This window comes from Phyllopteryx taeniolatus, chromosome 8, assembly GCF_024500385.1.
Source record: "Phyllopteryx taeniolatus isolate TA_2022b chromosome 8, UOR_Ptae_1.2, whole genome shotgun sequence".
Taxonomy (NCBI): domain Eukaryota; kingdom Metazoa; phylum Chordata; class Actinopteri; order Syngnathiformes; family Syngnathidae; genus Phyllopteryx; species Phyllopteryx taeniolatus.
Window position 1 is genome coordinate 8,973,947 of NC_084509.1, and position 18,184 is coordinate 8,992,130.

At 41.6% G+C, this 18,184-nt stretch overlaps 2 protein-coding genes across 3 annotated transcripts; both read right to left on the reverse strand.

Moving 5' to 3' along the window:
* Positions 1-2,288: 2,288 nt before the first annotated feature.
* pih1d2 (PIH1 domain containing 2) lies at positions 2,289-8,531 on the reverse strand. The gene is made up of 6 exons (XM_061782103.1): positions 8,328-8,531; positions 8,007-8,230; positions 4,324-4,444; positions 2,925-3,176; positions 2,539-2,813; positions 2,289-2,436 (listed from the first exon to the last, which is right to left on the reverse strand). Exons 2-6 carry the CDS (start codon positions 8,187-8,189, stop codon positions 2,302-2,304), a joined length of 966 nt encoding a protein of 321 aa, XP_061638087.1. The 5' UTR covers positions 8,190-8,230; positions 8,328-8,531; the 3' UTR covers positions 2,289-2,301.
* A 256-nt stretch (positions 8,532-8,787) lies between these two features.
* tmprss5 (transmembrane serine protease 5) lies at positions 8,788-17,268 on the reverse strand. Of its 2 annotated transcripts, XM_061782101.1 has the most exons (13): positions 17,169-17,268; positions 16,615-16,753; positions 15,900-15,980; positions 15,000-15,113; positions 14,467-14,602; positions 13,124-13,237; positions 13,008-13,051; positions 12,769-12,931; positions 12,477-12,661; positions 10,777-10,875; positions 10,541-10,683; positions 10,279-10,431; positions 8,788-9,462 (listed from the first exon to the last, which is right to left on the reverse strand). In XM_061782101.1, the coding sequence occupies exons 1-13, from the start codon at positions 17,169-17,171 to the stop codon at positions 9,454-9,456; spliced, it is 1,383 nt and encodes a 460-aa protein (XP_061638085.1). In that variant the 5' UTR covers positions 17,172-17,268; the 3' UTR covers positions 8,788-9,453. The 2 variants fall into 2 exon arrangements, with proteins under 2 accessions (XP_061638085.1, XP_061638086.1); XM_061782102.1 differs by lacking the exon at positions 8,788-9,462 and having other exon boundaries at positions 10,328-10,431; positions 10,531-10,683.
* Positions 17,269-18,184: the final 916 nt, after the last annotated feature.

Here is an 18,184-nt window from a genome sequence, read left to right on the forward strand (position 1 = left end):
ATATACAAAAAAACAATACAAATACATGTTTTTGGGGGGTCTTGCAACATACAAGTTTTATTCCTGTGCGTGTGTGAATGTGGTGACCTTTCTCTGCCCTCTCTAAAGCTCAAAACCAAAATAAAACAGAGCACTTTTTTTATTATTATTATTTGAAGCTTAAACCTATCCCATCCAGTAAGGGCATACAGATAAGAAGTCTATGGGTCTAATAATTTTGGAACATATTTTGTTTAACTTAGCTCGACTGTGGAGCAATTGGATGCATCTGCGTAACACTGCATTTAAACTTGGGACAGCCCCGCTGAAAAACCGCTCAAATTTTATAAATCACATTGTGTGCACTAAATGAATGTGTTTGCATACACTTTCCAGAAAAAGGCACTGCATGGCGATTTTGCCCCTTTGGCACGTGGGGCCTCATGTACAAAACGTGCGTACGCACAAAAAGCGTGGCAGTCCGTTCTTTTTCACGGCAAAGGTCGGATGTATCAAGAGTGACATGACCGTGGAAATGTGCGGGGCCTCCCCTCCAACTGCATGGCTGGCGTGCGCACGTTTCTGCAGCTTTTGGTGCTTTGGCGACACATAGAGGTGATGATGGGAAACTGTTCTCATAAATCTGCACACCAGACACACATGAATAATTAGCACTGATAAACAATTCATGCCCGGCAACATTTGATTTCAACAATGCAATTGAGGCAATGACTCAGAATTCATTTGTTAACCAGTGTATTTAATGAACCACTGATATTTGTGAGGACACCAACTAATTGATCAAGGCGATCATTAATGCCGGCTATTGCCCTCACAATCGCTTCGTGACTCCAGCACATGCACTGAAAAAAAGTCCTTTGAATTTACTTCATTTGAATATGTACATCGGTTGCACATGATTAAAATGTGTTTAAATTGACATAATTTAGTCCTCTTCTCATAAAAAAAAACGATTTCTTTTTCAGCGTTCGTGTCCTCTCCTGTGTATTAAAATAATAAATTGAGTAATCGAAAAGGAGAAGTTTTTGATATCGTCTTTGATATGCTGATGTGGATTCAATTTGGATTCAAAAGATTTCATACAAATACCACACATACGACATTTACGCATGAACCTTTATCTCACTGGGCTGCGTGTAGGTTACTGTATGAACACATTTGTTATGAGTTCTAAAAATACATGTTATTAACCTTGTGGGGTGATCATAGTCAGCCACATGTGCTCCCATCAACCCTGGGAGAGCAGCGTCACCCATGATCGCAGCGATTCTCTCCTCGAACGGGGTGAGGCCCTCCGCGCCGGTTCTTCCGCCTTTTTTTGGCCACGCTTTGGCGGTGGGCAGCTGCCCTACGCTTCACATCCATCTTAATGTCTGACCACTTCTTTTTTTAGTTCCGCGTGTGCGCGCTATTCTGTCTCCACAGCATTGACAGCCGCACACGCGCTGTCCCATTCGCTCCTCTTTCGTGTTTTGTTAACGCCGTAGGACAGCGTGCCAAAGAGGATTTTCTTGCGCGCCTCCACTTCACTGAACAACTTCACATTCAGAAAAAATATATTTCTTCGTTACCTTGCTCATTTTCCTTTTTTTCTGATCATGCATGCATCTCAGATGCAGGGTTCATTTCAATATGATTTGCATATTCAAATATGGGCGTGGAAAGGGAGGAGTCGGCTACTCCAACATGTGCGCTCATTTCCACGTTGATTGGAATGTACGAAGGAAATGTGCTTGGATTCATGAGTACGCAGAGTTTCATACATCTGAATATTTTTGTGTGTACGACGTTTTCTGGATTCGAGCGTACGGCATGTTTTAGGAGGAAATCTATGCAAGTCTTTGTACATGAGGCCCCTGGTGAGTAAATCAGCTTCCTCATCTGTTTGCATGAGCAATCAAGTTTGCAACCATTATAGTAACCTTTAGTAAATCCGGCTCTATCTGTAAAGGGGCATGAGCAGGTCACCAAACACAAATACTTCCCATTGCCGTTGTGTCAGCAACTCCACAATCAAGTTGCGCCGCTTATCATAAGCTCGCACTCATATGTGCATCCAATAAAACTTAATACAACACTAGCTTCCTTTTGATTTTGACATGAAAGCAGAGGTGTCACACCTGTATCTCTCAGTCCGTCCGTGTCTCCTTTACCAACTCTATCTAGTACCTACAGTATCTTAAACTACCGAATGCCTGGCAGGATACTACTATTACTTCATTGTCCATCTGAGAAGTTACCTTTGTACATTTTCAGTATTTTATTTGGACTTTCAAGGTAATCTTTCCCAGTCCGGACGTGTCATAAAATATCCACCGTTACCCTGAGCCTTCGACTCCGCTTATTAAAGATGGCAACTGCACTGTTTTCATTGACAGACTTGGGCAAGTCCAGAAGCAAGTAGTAGATGTCCTCCACCTCTAACAAGACGTCATCCTGTACAGAAAAACACTTTTAAATATCATCCTTAATATGTTGCGCCTAACCAGGAAGTAGTCCCTTGTATATGTCACGGCTAGCATATTATTCAAGCCTAACCTTGGACATCTTGAGCTGCCACTCTGACATGGAGCTTATCTTGGGCAGCTCCACAGTCAGCTCCAGCTTGCAGGGAAATCCCTCGGCGTGGGCCTTCACCTCTAGTCGGTATTCTGGCTTTTCAGGCTGCCCAAACGTGGTGGAGGATATTACCTCGATCAAGCCCTTCTTGCGCACGGCTGGTCCATGGACAATATCAGCTGGCGGGCCCATGTCGTCTTTGGCCAGCCGCAGAGAGTTGATCTGCTGCAGGAAGGAGTCTGGGCTCTGCCCGTCTGTAAATAAAAGCATTTTGATTGTTATTGACTGTGGTGGGAAGTGAAAGATGAGCTTAAAAACAAAAAAGGCCTACAACAGCTTGTCACGGTGCTGACTTATTACCCTACCTGCATCTGACAGTTTGTCTGCAGTCAGTCGCTGCTGCTGCTGCTGCTGGAAGCCGAGGCGGCGACGCAAGTCCTCCGGGCCATTTTTGGGGCAAAAGCTAACGACATTATACTGCTGAGACAACTTGAGCCCGTGCTGCTGCTGGGCGAAGCTCAGAGCCAGCATGTAGACTTGGTCCATCTCTGCCTTGTCTTTCTTACAGTCCTGCAGAACCTCGGGGTTAAACGCTATGTCCAGCACTGTGTAAGCACCTGGGAAATGATACACAATAGGATCTGGCTATAGCATTACCTACATTTTTTTTTCCTGGCAAAAGGGTTCAACACCCACACTTTCCCCACCCCAACGTCAATGAGCTTTTTAGTTTTATATTTTTTGTACAGCTTGCTTTGCCACTGAACTTACTGTACATGATTTACATATACCCAGATACATGCTACAGGGTTGACTTAGGAGTGCCCCAACTTAGTTTTTTGAGTTCTGAGCTGCTGCTTATTATTATATTTTTTTTTTTTGCTTTGTGTTACTAGCCAAAATTTTAGGTAAGGGCGAACTTCAGATACCCCATCGCTAGAATGGAACAGTGGACTTCACAATTTGAGATGTATGAATAAATAAAGTTACCAGCTCAGTTTTTTTTCTTCCCCCCCACCCCCCAAGTTTTTCAAATTTGTTTTCATTTTTCTTTTCTTTTTTGGGGGGGCGGGGGCGGTTGCTTATTGGCGGTTCATAGCCGCTTATTCAAGAATGTTTGGCGTTAAAAAAGAAAAAATGTAATGGATTTATAATGGGCATCAATAAACCATGGATTTTTGCTATTCGTAGTCCGGCGTGGTCCCTATCCTCCACTGTCCACTGTACTTGCGTTAGGATCTGCTCGGTAAAATGTGTGTAATTGATATGCAATTTCATTTTGCTTATATATTGTACTGAGCAGTCAGACTCTAGTAAGTTCTATTTCTGTTTCTATGGTTTACATCAGACTTTTCCGATTTAGCATTATTTGTACTTATTTGTTGTGGCATTCCAAAAGTATTTTTTGAAAGTTATAGAAAAATTAAATCATACTATTATTTCTAGGTTTACATTTAAAGAAGTCACAACACTATGATAATTTCCAAACATAATCAAATCTGTATAGAAATATTATACAGTACATATAGTATAGTGTATACTGTATTCACAGTTATAATAAAATATATTTATACAATCTATCCACATTTTATTATATCTTACATAAAGCAATCAAAGATTCAAAATAATCAATTAACTAAAATTGCCTTACCTTGTGAAAAATGTCATCATATACATTATTTTAATGCTACTTTATGGTCGTGTGCAGGTAATATAGAGGTCAATTCTTCAGCAGCGCAGCACAGCTTTGTCTTTAGTGCTGACCTTCATCTGTGTGTGCTTCCAGGCTTCCAGCATACACAGGTAATGGCTTGCTGGGATCTTGGGATGCTGGTACACGCTTCCAGCTGCATATGTTAATGTAAAGCGAGCCTCCCGGTGGTTCCTGGTGGGGGCAGAGACAACAACTGTACAGAAAACAATTCCAAAACTCTAAACAGAAACTGAAAGAGCCTCATTATTCGAGCAAAATGTTTTATCATAAACAACAGAAGGTTAAATATTATTTAGTGGCTGTCTCATAGAATACATTTATTTTTTCTTGTGTTATGGTATGTTGGGAAATTGTGCATCTAGCTCCCTGACCACCTAATGGTACGTAATTTTGTTTTTTGTGAGATTATCCATCCATTTCCTATATCCATCCATCCATTATCTGAGCCGCTTATCCTCACAAGGGTCGCGGGTGCGCTGGAGCCTATCCCAGCTATCATCGGGCAGGAGGCGGGGTACACCCTGAACTGGTTGCCAACCAATCGCAGGGCACATACAAACAAACAACCATCCGCACTCACATTCACACCTACGGGCTTCAATTAACCTATATTGTTTATCATTATTCAGGACAACTTTGTCATACTTGCGTGGGTTTTCTCTTGGTATTCCGCCCTCCTCCCACATTCCAAAAATCTGCATGTTAGTTTCATTGAAAACTAAATTGTCCATAGAGTTGGCCATTTTGTCATATTGTCCGACTATGCAGTGATTAAGTGTAATCCCCTATCTAGGTGCATAAAATATATTTAATATAGGCAGAGTTATTCACATCACAACATGGATGGACATAAATACTTTGTTTTATTTTTGTAAAATACATCTTAAAACAAAGTTATGTATTCATTCGTTCAATGCTTAGTATGGACTATCCACCAGCTGACGTAGATGCAGTAAGTTGTAATTATGTGACAACAATGATGTAATTTATGGTGCACAAGAGTAGTGTTTCAAAACTAGTTTTTATTTGACTGAGTATATAGTCCACGATATAAAAATCCCCCGATATTGATAAGGGAGGAGGGAATGTGTGAATGACTCAGCTACACCTGAGCTTTGGGCCTGCACAGTCTGTCCAAAGTTGGCGGCAACTTGCCAACATGTTGATGCTTCGTCCTCACTGGTCGGCGACTGTGTCTTACTTACTTTTTCCAACTCCCAGAAGGGCAAGACTTTCGGCCTCCCAGTACGACCATGACAAAAACTGCATCATGAAACTTAGTCCAGAGTTTTTCCTTTTTTTTCTCTGATTTACTTTTTTTTTTTTTAATCCAGTGGAACCTGTGGGTAAGGAGGGTGAATCGAGTGGATGTACTAAATAGTTGTACAGAGAAGATTCCTCGCAACAGAGTAGCCACTTCTAAAGGGACAGAATGAGAACCAAACCTCTATCCATGGGTTTATTTCTCACAGGTATGAATAAAATATTAGTTTGCGTTGTCTTTTGAGTAATTTAGCAAAATCATTGCTAGTGTGCTAGCTAACATCAGCTCGACATAATGCTATTGATTTGACCTTCATAAGAGTTCTGTAAAATCTGTGTCATTAATCCGAACAAGAGAAAACTAAATTTAGGGATGGGTGAGAACCGATACCCGGTGTCATTATCGGCCATTTCAAGTTATTGGGCACTCGTGAATGCTGCTGATACCAGCCACTGCTACTAAAGACAAAACAATCTGACATCAAGTACTCTTCACCAGAAGTTGGAACTACACAGTGGCGGTTTGACACATCGGCGAATCATCATGTACATCAGAAAGAAGGTCTTTGTAGGTATGTTACTAAATCCAGAAAACCTGCTATTTTCTTTTCTTTTCGCTGTGCTGGAAATCGGGTGGGTGAATTTAGCGGAGGTCCACCAAAATCACGTTTTGTCATTGTTCACGTAAATTAAAATTTGTTCTTTTCAGATTACGTTGTTGGGAAATCTCTTTACCAGCTAATTTTTACATTTTTCAATTTGGTTGAGATTTTTTTGTGGTTCTGACAAAAATGAAAAGGTTCCTCAATTTAGGCCTGGAAAATTACACATTCATAGGATTCGGTGATGATAGAAAATTATACAGTGGTGGTTCACTATAATTATTCTTGTTTTCTGTGAACTTTGAAGTAATGCTGACGATTTGCTTGCTCTCAGTTTAATCATCAAAATGAGATGATTTTTTTTTTATCTCAACTAATAAGAAACATCTGGGCATTTTTCTACCAAAGAGTCAAGGTTTAGGTTACACATTTCCTAATGATTTGCATTGATTTCTGGGCAGAATATTGCAGCAAATTTTCAACATAAAAAGTGGCAAAAAATCCTTAATCCTAAAAATCTTATTTGAGTTTTACAAATTAGGGCTCATTTTATTCGTGTAACACTCCTCTATCCATATCGTCTATTTTGATATAAAGGTATTTTGAACATTTGAGTAACATGGCTAGTCTTTGTTCACAATTATGTCATTGTTAATTGAAATTTTATGTATCAAAAGTACTAGTGGTATCGGTACTCAACAGTGAATAGTGTACTTGTATAAGTCCCCCAAAAAAGTGTTATCAAACATCCCTAACTAAATTAGTGATATTGCATGACTGAATTTCCACCTTTATTTTTGAATCAACTTATTTGTTGAACTGTGAATTACTACCAACATTGTCTCCCTTGAAAGGAAACAGGACACAGGAACGCGTGACGTCATCTTGAACCTCATCTTCGCGCCTGCGCAGTCAGTGCGGGCTAGTGATGGGCACGGCAGTTCTTTTGAGTGTACTGAATCATTCGATCCAGTTCATTAAAAGATTCGTTCACTGAATCTTTCAGTTCTTTTTCACAAAATCATTCAAGTGCTTCCTCATTCAGTTAATGATCCATCCCTGAGGTTCACCTTCACCGAAGGACTAATGTTGTTGTCCTGTATTGTAAACTAGGAAAGGCGGGGCGATTATTTAAAAAAACAAAAAAACTCTCTCAGACAGCTCTCCAACACACTGCTTCGGTTGTGAGTCGTGAACATGCGTGCAACGAGCTCAACTACCGACCATCCTTCCGCGCCCCCTGACGTTCCAGTGAAGCTCTCGCCAGCCGGCGTGACTTTTCTACATTCCACCGCGGTGGAAAGCATCGCTGACACGAGCCCCCGCCAGCCGGGCTTTCTCACCTTACTGTTATTGTCATGTGATTAGTGGAAAACGTCTTTGAGTGTCTTGAAGTTCTATGTATGTTTATGTATTATTATTATTATTATGAAATAAAAAGCTTTAATAATAGCATTAGAAACACAGAGGGAATGATATGTGTACGTATATACATTTATTATTAATTTACATTTATTTTAAATATGTGTGCTTGTTTTCATGGAATTGACTTACTCAAAAATTAGCCGCTAGCTTGAAGAAACGGCTGCTAGTGAAAGTGATCCCCGCGAGGACGTCAAGGACTTGCGGTTAAAATCACGAATCAAACGAATTACTCATCGTACTAGTACATCGCTCCTTAGCGGAACACAAACGAAGAAGTTCAACGAACGAATCACTCGTGTCTAACGACTCACGGCGGCGGGTGGCTGCCAAGCTAAAAGGACGAATCAGTTAATGAAGTGATTCGGTTCAGTTCGTTCACTAAAAAGATTCGTTCTTCTGAACGAAACAACACTAGTGCGGGCCAAAAGTTGACGGCAACTTACCAATATGTCGATGCGTATACACGAGTCGAGCTGAGGCGGCGCATTGTACTCCATTCCGGATTTCACCTGTTTCTCCAAGAAGCTGCGGTAAGCTTCTGGGTCGTTTTGGCAAAGGTCGTCCAACATGGACCACAACTGGTTGACCTGCTGGAGAACATCTCCCGGACCGCCGGTGGACGACATTTTGAATCCAAACGGCGATAGTTTGTCTAAACGTACGTCTCCTAGCACAAATATCAAACACTATTAACTCCATAATGACGTCAGTCGTGTGTTATCACAGGCTTTCAAAACGAAATTAATCCTTTTATAGCCACTTACGTCAGCTCCAGTAGTTTCAAGCTAATGCTGTTATTTTTCTCCTTTTTTCGCTAGCGAAAACTCATTTAAACTGGCAGACAAGAAACAAACGATCCCCGTCGCTAATTCACACTTGAACAGTCCAACAAATTAGTTAAATAATAAAATCACATTAACGACCCATATCAACTAATTAGTACTGAACACGTTGAAGAGCTTTATGCTTTCCGGTTGTGTTGTCTGTTGCTATAGAAACTAGCTGTGTAGAAGTGTTACACAGGCGACGCCCAGTGGCAAAGAGAGGACCTGCAGCTCATTCCCCCCCCCCCCCCCCCCCCCCCCCCTTCAAAACCTGTCCTGTCTGCATGACCATGCAGAATGGTGGATCTCTATACCTTTTATTTTATTTTTTTAATTATTTTTTTTGCTGTGCAACAGGGGAGTTTGAAGCTCGTTCACCACTTGACAGATGAGGACATCATAAGACATATTTTTTTATTTTGTCCAATAAAAATAAATACAACAATACATTTTGATGTAGAGGTTTGGACAGAAATATGTATAAACTTTTAAAATTAGCATCTTTTTACAGGTAGGTACTGTGCATAATCGCAAATAATTTGTGTCGGAAACAAAGAAAGTGAATTCTTAAACAGTATTGGACAGGTACCGAAGGAAGGAAGGCAGAAAATTAGTTTTAAGCAAAATAAAAAAAGGATGCAAAATTAAAAAGTGGGTCTCGGGGAGGAAAGGAAGGGAGGACTAAGGGAGAATGAAGAATGGTAGGTACAAGGGAAAGATGGAAATAAAAAACAAAAACAGGTCTGAGGCAGGTTTAAATGACAGAAGGATGCAGGAATAAAAACAGGTGTGAGGGAAGGAAGAAAGGCAGGAAATTAGGTTTCAGTGACATAAGGATGTAGTAATCAAAAATAAATTTGAGGGAAGGAAGGGAAAGATGCCAAGAAAAAAATGACACGTTAAAAAGAACAACTAATATAAAATGGGTTGAAAAAAAAACTTTTTTGACCCACCCTGTATATATCTGATTGTGGCTTTAAATTAAATAAGCAATAAATTAAAAAAGCAATGTTTTTCGTCAAAATGTCCACTGTTATTTCTGGTGCTCTTGCATCGTGGGCCCACCTCAGTAAGTCTGCAAAGATGAAGAACTGTAATCAGTAAGCAAAATGGAGGCATTTAAAATGTCTTTTTTGTCATGGTTATTGCTGAAGCTTGTACATAAGGTGAACTCATTTTTTCTATTTACATTTTGTCTTACAAATAGACAAATAACTTGGGCTGGGCCATATGGCCTTAAAATAAAAACTCTTTTCACCAAAATTCGATTTCCAATTTTAATAAGTGTTTTTACCCCCTTCCCTTATAGATAAATCAAATGACAATGACATAATTAATAACAACTTAGTTTTTTTCCTCTTCTGGGATTTGCTTTATTTCTCCTGCTACCAAACAAGTTATAAAACTACATGTTGATAAATCACTGCTTTTGCAATGTATTAATGGGCACCAAATGTCAAGTCAGTGTGATTGTGCGATTGCATTCCACCAAGCTCCTTTCTTTTCATACAGAACACAATGTGAAAATGTTTCTGCTCATATTGTCTGTTTCTTAGCTGGAATTAAACCTGTTTGTTGTTTTTAAAAAAATAGTCACTGAAGGGATCGCAAGAGACGCTATGTATAGTGACTAAATTGGTAACACTGTGCTTTTGTCAACTAGCTCCTCTCTATTCACAGCTATATTGTTAATATAAGCAGTCCACAGGAGCAAGGACTATGAACAATGGAAGGCAAAAAAAATTAGACTAAAAAAGAAATTGTCGTAACAAATTAATGGATAAAATAGATTAATTGACCGGCCCAACCATAAAATACAGATTTTGTTTGTAATGTAAACAGACATGTAATGTGAATGCCGTTAATAATATTTGACTGTGAATGGTTATACCTCCATTATCTCGTAGATCCACTCGAGGAATTTGGCCACCTTAGTGTAGACTCCGGGGTGGTTGGGCTCAGCGCAGCCAGTCCCCCAGCTGACAACCCCCATAAGCCTCCACACGTTGTCATCCTGGCACACCAAAGGCCCACCACTATCCCCCTGTGACAGACAGTGTTGAATGCACGTCATCCATGACCAACTGATCCAGTCTTCACAGTCTTGCAAACATCCAAACAAGGTACAGCCGGAAATGTGCACCTGACCCGACCTGACACGCGTCCACTTTTCCCTCAGTGTATCCGGCACAGAGCATCCGCGGTGTAATCTCGCCATTGTACATGCAGGAGCTGTTGCACTTGTTGTTGCCTATGATAGGAATGGCGGCCTCTTTCAGGGTGTCAGATGAGTGAACTGAGAGAGAGACACACACACACATACACCACCACTGTTCTGTATGCACTCCCTCTGCAGCAGATGTTTGTTTTAGAGTGGGGCCTTATTTACCACCATCCGGTTGTGTGTATCCCCAGCCAGAGATCCAGCACTGCGTACCTCCAGGAGGGTCATAGTCATACTGAGGCAGACACACCGGGCGAACTGTCTCTAATTTTAGATGGAAAAAAAGATAATAGGAAAGGGTAAATTTATACTCCATATTTGCATTCATCATTGTAACAGAGGATAGTGCCCAAAGTTGCTTAGGCAGCATCCACACATTACTGATAATTGGACCAAGTTTTAGCATTTTCTCCCCTTAAGACCAATGTCAGCAAAGGCAGATTCTCTCATTTCTCTAAAAGTGTAATTATTAATTAATTAATGGACTTACTTACATGAGGGAAGACTTGCTAAGCACTGGGGAGTACCCCCGGACCTTTTTCTGCATCTCTGTTCTTCCCTCTTGCCATCAACCTCCTAAACAGTTGACCTACAATTTCACTGTAACATGCTGCCAATTTTTGACAGCTCTGTTGGGACACTTCTGCATTATTTGTGCACTCACTGTTTTATCATGCTCCACTATTTGCATACAGTTGTTGATTATTATTGGCCACTTATGCATTTGAGAACTCTGCACCATTTGCACAATCGTAACTGTACCAGATATTGCGCTATTAGTCACTTTAAATTGGTCTAAATCACTTGAGGACTGCATCATTTGCGCCATGCCATTATATCTGCATCGCCACACAAGTGGTACACTTCATTGCTCAAAGAGCAACAGTAGCTCCAACTACCAGAGACAAATTCCTTGTGTGTGTTGGTGAAGAGCTTCCACACACAGCGAATGTGCACTCACTGTTTTTATCACGAGACGAGAGTGTGAGTGAGGAGATACCCAGGCAATTCGCATATTCATGAGTTATTTGTCCCAATAAGCGAGTGGCCCCACACCCAGCAAAAAAGTCCCAGGGGTGTGTGCCTGCATGCAAGTGAACTGACACGGTTTCGCATGCACATTGACTGACAGAAGTGTCCTGTAATTGCTGTGCATGTACCGCGGTGGCTGAGGACCTCACCCAATCAGCCCGGCGGACGAGACGCGTCCCACAACGTGGGCGGTCGACCGGCCCCACAATGATAGGCCACCCGGAGGAGTCCGCAGGGACCCGATGCCACCCCCATCATTGGCCCTACCTCCTGTCTCAGCAATGGGGATGAGTGTGTGTGATGCATTAAAATCCTGGGGGGAAACCAGGACGTAGGAGCAAGACGCCCGGACCGGGAAACAGCACTGACTTACTGAAACCCGGTCCAACACCCACGCCCTCCCGACCCCATACCAGTCCCCCAGGAACCCCTGGATATGTATGTGTTCCCAGAAGTGACTAGTGAGAAAAATATTTACAGTGAGTGTGTGCTAGGTGAGTGATTAAGAGGCATGGCTCCTGCAGGTCGGGCACATCAGGCGGGACACCCACAGATAAAGAGGGCCACCCCACCCAGCCCCGCAGCACCGACCCCGGGACTCCCCCCCACATTCCAGCCAGCACCCTTGCAAGAAATCTAAAAGCTAATTAATTTCAGCAAGTCAAGAAATCAGGTGTGTACTACGTCCTGTAATTCTGGATCATTGTGGTAATTTAACAGAAGCATGTCGCAGAAAATCCACGAGGAACTGCTTTAAATTGTTAAAAAAAAAAAAAAGAAAAGCGATACCTGTACGTCTCCTTAAAATAAAAAATGCTGGTTTCCGTACGGACCTGAAAAATTGAGCGGGTTCCACAATTTCATCATGGCGATGTCACTGTCGTGGCTCACATGGTTGTAGTTCTTGTTGTAGACTATCTTCTCCACGGTGTGCCCCGTGCGCTCCATCATTTTCGCCAAGTTGCGTGTCACCACGCCTGTGTAGACCGCCCAGCTGGACACCTGCGGCAGCCTGTAGCTGACATTTTGAAAACACAAAAGAGGAGTCAAACCGTGGGTGCTGTGTGTGGCACAGTTGTTGTAACCTCTGAATTATCAGTGCCGCAAAGGTCAGCCCGTTCTTACTTGTGCACACAGTGAGCAGCTGTGACGATCCATTGGCTGGTGATGATGGAGCCTCCGCAGGTGTGGCGGTTGCTGTAGTAGAGGCTGACTTGCCAGGGCCACCTTCCCAGTGTGGCCTCCACTCCTCCGATTATCCTGGGCAGCTTTGCTCGTGTGCCACACTCTGTGAAGAAAGAAAGGAAGAAAGTTTAGAAAACAATTCAACATGAAGCTTATCAGTCATACTGTGATTGCCTCACCAAAACATTGCAAGGCGATAACCTTGTCAGTGATGCAGCTCCGCCTAAATGAAAACAAACTGGTAATGTTTGAAATACAACCAACAACCCTTTGGGCTAACGTCCGGTGACGTTACTTGAACTGCCACATGTTTTCCAGAGTTCCCCGTTCTTCTGAGGTAATCTGTAGAAAGCCTTCCGTGTAGTTGGGCCCAATATCAGTCAGATTCACGCCTTTGTGCTTGGTCAGTCTGTAATTACAACATATTATACAAATACATAATAAGATGATTCAGTTACTGCAGACATTCCATCTTTCGTCCACATTCCAAAAAACACGCTTCTTGGTTTAATTGAAGAGTCTCAAATGTCTATTGGAGTGAATGTGAGTGTGAATGCTATTCTGTCTATACAGTATGTGCCCTGAGATTGGCTGGGTGCTCCAGGGTGTACCACATCTCTCACGCCAAAGTCAGCCAAGATAGGCTCCAGTTCACCTGCCAGCGGATGGTTAGATGATTAAGACTCAGAAACGAGGTTGGAATTGTGTAGTTTCTTATAGAATTTAATGGGACTTTGTACAAATAGTATTTTTGGGTTATCAACTATGGCAGTAATTTTTGTGGCATGTTGGCCAACACTTTCTGGAAAAGTATGCCTCTAAAGTTGCACAAAACTTTAGACTGTGACGTTTGTACTGCCTTTGGCTTTTAAAAAATGTTATGCATGAGACAACATTAATCACATCTGCCCTTTGCTTGTTTTACACTTGTATGACAGTTAATGTTACTTTTTAAAATGTTTGTCATGGTGACAGTTTGACCCTGAAATGAATTACAGTAACCCCCCCTCTATTTTGTGGTTTTATTATTATTATTGTGTATTATTTTTTAAAACTAGTTAAGGCAATTGATAATACAGGTAGTCTCTCCGTGATGCAAACACCATATTTTTTGTCCTATATGTGTTACTAATTTTGATATATTCACCATTTCTTTATCCATTTCACTTGCACTCTCTCTCTCTCAATATATTGTGTGCTTAAATGTGTGTGTATTGTTTTAGAAGTGTTTGAAGACCCTAAAACAATTTCAAAGAAAAAAAAAAAGGAAATTCAAAACAATTTAAAACATTCTCCCCATATTTCTATAGGTATTTCTATATCATGGATTTTCACTTATTGCGGGGGGTTGGAGGTTTAGCAGTGTTTTTGATTGTGCCTAACCTCAGAAGTTCCATGGCAGGACAAAACCTTCAATGTTTGTGGATGTAGGCGTAGTGAAACTCAGTGCTACTAGACAAATGGTCCAGTTCAAATGTGGTATAGTGCTTCACCTTTTTGTATGATCTTTCACTCACTGCATTGAATTGTAAGATTGTAATGAAGTCTTCAGGCATTTTCAGGTTTGAATGGTAAATTAGTGAGTCTGTGCATGACTGAGTGCAGTAGTGAGAGCACAATGTCTGGAGCCAGAGGAACCTCAGATAACCCAGCTGCCTGCAGACCAGTGTTCCCAGCGACGAGTTCCACCGCTCATAGCACACTGGCAGCCAGGTGGGCACCTTTCCCAGCTGGATCTCCAGCAGAGAGTTCTCAGGGCTGATCCTGTAAAACACTGAACCTGATTGATTGAAAATCCCTCCCGAGGCAGGCTACACGCCAACATTTAATTAACCGTCTGCCAGTGAGAACTGATTGTGGAAAACAAAACAACTCCCCTGCCTCTGGGGAAAAAAAAAAAATATATATCTATGCTAATGTAGTCAAATAAGCACAGATAATTACACTGTCTTTTCATGCCAGTCAGTGGGCAAGTCTCCAGAGTAAAAACAGCAACAAAAAAAATCAGCTTTTGAATGGTAATTTTCTGCTCAAATTCCCTTCAGAGCTGAACTGTGACCTCAACTACGAAGAATAACAATAAGCAACTCCACTATCCCCTTCTTCTTTCATTAACAATTGAGTAGAATCTTCCCTCCAATTAGCAGCGAAGAAAGGGAACTGACACAGACCTTTCCTGGGGTCGGCAATAGAAACCTCGTCTGTCACGTTGCAGAAAGCCGTCTCCTTTGTGTCCCCCAGCCCCACTGCACTGTGAGGGGATGACGGCCTCAGGAGAAATTTGACTGAGTGGTAAAACATGATGTAGTTAATTAATAAGACTGTCTAAGTGTTATCGTTGAGTTTTATTTAAAGACACGCTCCCCACTAAAAGCACTCACTTTGCATGCAAGGTTTTAGATTTGTTATGGTAATTAAAATATTGATAGAGCATCACTGAACATCAACATCAACTTTTACATCACCTGCAAAATTGCAGAAACTGATCATCCGCAATTTCTAACGCATATGCCTTTTCCACAGAATCCAGTTAAGCGGGATATTGCTGTATCTGTGCTGTCACACAGCAATACCGCATCCCGCAATCAGATAATAAGATACATGGCGACATAAGCAGCAGCGTTTGTTGTGAAGTGCTCGTTTTGGCATTATGTATACACACAAGTGGCATCCCTCCTCTGTAAGAGCTCTGATACGACGGATAAGTAGCTGGATCGATTTCGATTCACCCTCATTTGGTGCCGTTTATACAGAACAGCAACATAAAAAAAACAGTGGGAAAATGCTGGCTTTTATACCAAGTGTCAATATTGCAATTAAAACGGATTGTCACATTTATTTAGCAATATTATCACTTTGTCAGCAATAACTACCACTGATTGGCCCATTGTGTACTATTATGCTGCGATCAATAATCACGCATCATAAGAGAGATATTATGTGTGTCTATCAATTGAAGGCTGGTTTTGTATCATCCTCACAAAGCTGGGCCAGGTGGGCTGCACTGGGGAGAGCTAAATTTGGACATGACTAAAATAACTCTGCTTATTTATCATACACACAACGCTCACCTAGCAACCAGACGCCGACAGCCAAGCCTCCCAAGAGTCCAAGTGCACACACGGCTGCCACCAGCCTCACCAGCCTGTGAGCTAGAGCAACAAATTGATACATTTTGGCTGCGTTCGATACGCATGCTCACTAGACACAAATTACAAGTGCTCTCTTCGCTTGCATGCCATCACCATCTGGCATTTCATAAACCTTTGTGCTGCTTCACTCTTGGTAACCAAGTTCCCCTACTTAACATAAACAATTTAGAAAACAAATAAAATCTACCAAAGTAATTAAGCAGTGCTAATTTTTGCATTTCACTGCTATTAGTGAACTTTTTTTGTTGAGCTACAACACCTGTCCAGTCTCATGAGATGCAATAAAAGCTTTACCAACTTTTAAATGTCAATAATGCCCAGTTTTGAATGATATTCAAAGAGTTCTTAATTTAGCAATGTTTGAAGTGCTACACTGCACCTTAGAGCTTAGCTTTTCTACACCACTAAAACCACAATAAAGAACAGCTCTCTGACAGCCCAGTCAAAGCAAAGTCAGAATTTTGGGTACAGGGATCGCATAAACAACTCAGACAGAATTGAGTTCCTCAATCTTTCCTTCATGAAAATGTTGAACTACAGTACAGTGTCATTCAAGTTTGAAAGAGCGGGTTTGATTAAGTCCAAGCTGCTCAAAATTATTAGATGGTGATTAGGCGTTATAACTGGCACTTACCATGCGTTGTGTTCTGAAACCCTTTCAAGCTGCTCTGCACTCCCTCGCTTTGTTCGACTACTGCTGCCTTATCGGAAGGAAAGGGATGGCTGACGGCTGCCGGGTTCTCAATGACTGATAATGCGTCTCCATCAGGACTCTATTAGGATAACATTAGGTACATCACAGACCATCTGCGCCTCAGCTTACTATCAGTGGTATCTGTTCATAATGATCTGAGTAGAATTCAGGTCGTGGTGTTTTCAACAAAGGCCTGCTTCTCCATTGCGAGCAGCATGTTTACAGGGTGGCAATACATGTTATAATAAAGCTACCTACAGCGAAGGCACTTGCATTTCATCTAAATGACTGTGACCACTGTCTGCTCTCTTGTGAAAATAGCACTTTAGTGTCCCTAAACATGTTCTTGGCCACATAAATGTACAGTTCAGCTCTAGGGAATTATGCATGCAATTCCATTGTCAAACATGCGAGATGTGACAACGTGATGTGATACGAGTATAAATCCACACATGTACATGAGAGCAAAAGTGCCAATGAGTGTCTTTTCTTACCATTTTGTTTGCGAGCTCATCTGGAGGCCCGTGGCTGAGCTACAGGAGACTGTCAGGCGGGTGCCCGGTGCTGGACCATTAAACAGAATGCAACTGTGGATTTTCCCTTCACAAAGAGACAATGAGGTCAGCAGAGGTGCTGTGAATGAGGCTGTTGTTTGTCCATCGGAGGGGAGGTTCACAAGGCCTTTACGACAAAACCTAGTCTTTGTCAGGTGCTGCACAGGTTGGCCACCTGCAAAGATGACACTGGCCTGCTGGATAACATGTTTTACCTCTGCCATTATTCACCCCAGACTTGGAATAATCTGACAGTGTGTAGGTACGGTAAAGGTCATTATTGAAGATTGTTGAAAAGTCTCTTTCCACGTCTGTGTTCCATCATTTGGAAGCAGAAGCCATTGTCTCTCAGCACTCGAGAACAAAATGAAGTGTGCTCCCATCAACCTGCTGACAGATGAGACTTTCTCTTTGCTCTCTTTTTCTCTTTTCAAAAAGCGTCCAAATTAGGTCTGTTTCGTAAAATCCGAGTGTTTCAAAAGAGGATCGTTGAGAATAATTAGCAGATGAGATGCAGAATACGTTGGCACTTGGGAAAGATGCGGGAGATCAAAGCTTGTCTTCTTTTTTCTGAAGAGACACTGCAGGTTCAGTGGAAAGAAATTAACGAGTGATTAATTTGAGTGTTATTAGTTTGCTGTGTCTGTGGTTAGCCAGGACCTTTAGGTGACCAGTGTCATTGCCAGAAGGAACATTCCATCAATATTTACATGGTGGTTGGGGTGTTAATTGCATTGCTGAGAAAACAATGCAAGTAGTGGCAGTGATCAGAATCAGAATCATCTTTATTTGCCAAGTATGTCCAAAACACACAAGGAATTTGTCTCCGGTAGTTGGAGCCGCTCTAGTACAACAGACAGTCAATTTACAGAACACTTTGGAGACATAAAGACATTGACAAAAAACAACAACAAACAACAATTGTGCAAAAAGATGCAGAGTCCTCTAGCACTTAG

Coding starts and splice junctions, on each gene's coding strand:
- pih1d2 (XM_061782103.1), bottom strand. CDS start 8,189: ATGTCGTCCACCGGCGGTCCGGGAGATGTTCTCCAGCAGGTCAACCAG. Junction 2,814..2,924: donor AGACAAACTGTCAGATGCAG/GTAGGGTAATAA, acceptor TTTTATTTACAG/ACGGGCAGAGCCCAGACTCC. Junction 2,437..2,538: donor GGCAGCTCAAGATGTCCAAG/GTTAGGCTTGAA, acceptor TTTTCTGTACAG/GATGACGTCTTGTTAGAGGT.
- tmprss5 (XM_061782101.1), bottom strand. Junction 15,114..15,899: donor TGTCGGCGTCTGGTTGCTAG/GTGAGCGTTGTG, acceptor TTTACCACTCAG/TCAAATTTCTCCTGAGGCCG. Junction 12,662..12,768: donor GCTGCTCACTGTGTGCACAA/GTAAGAACGGGC, acceptor TCAAAATGTCAG/CTACAGGCTGCCGCAGGTGT.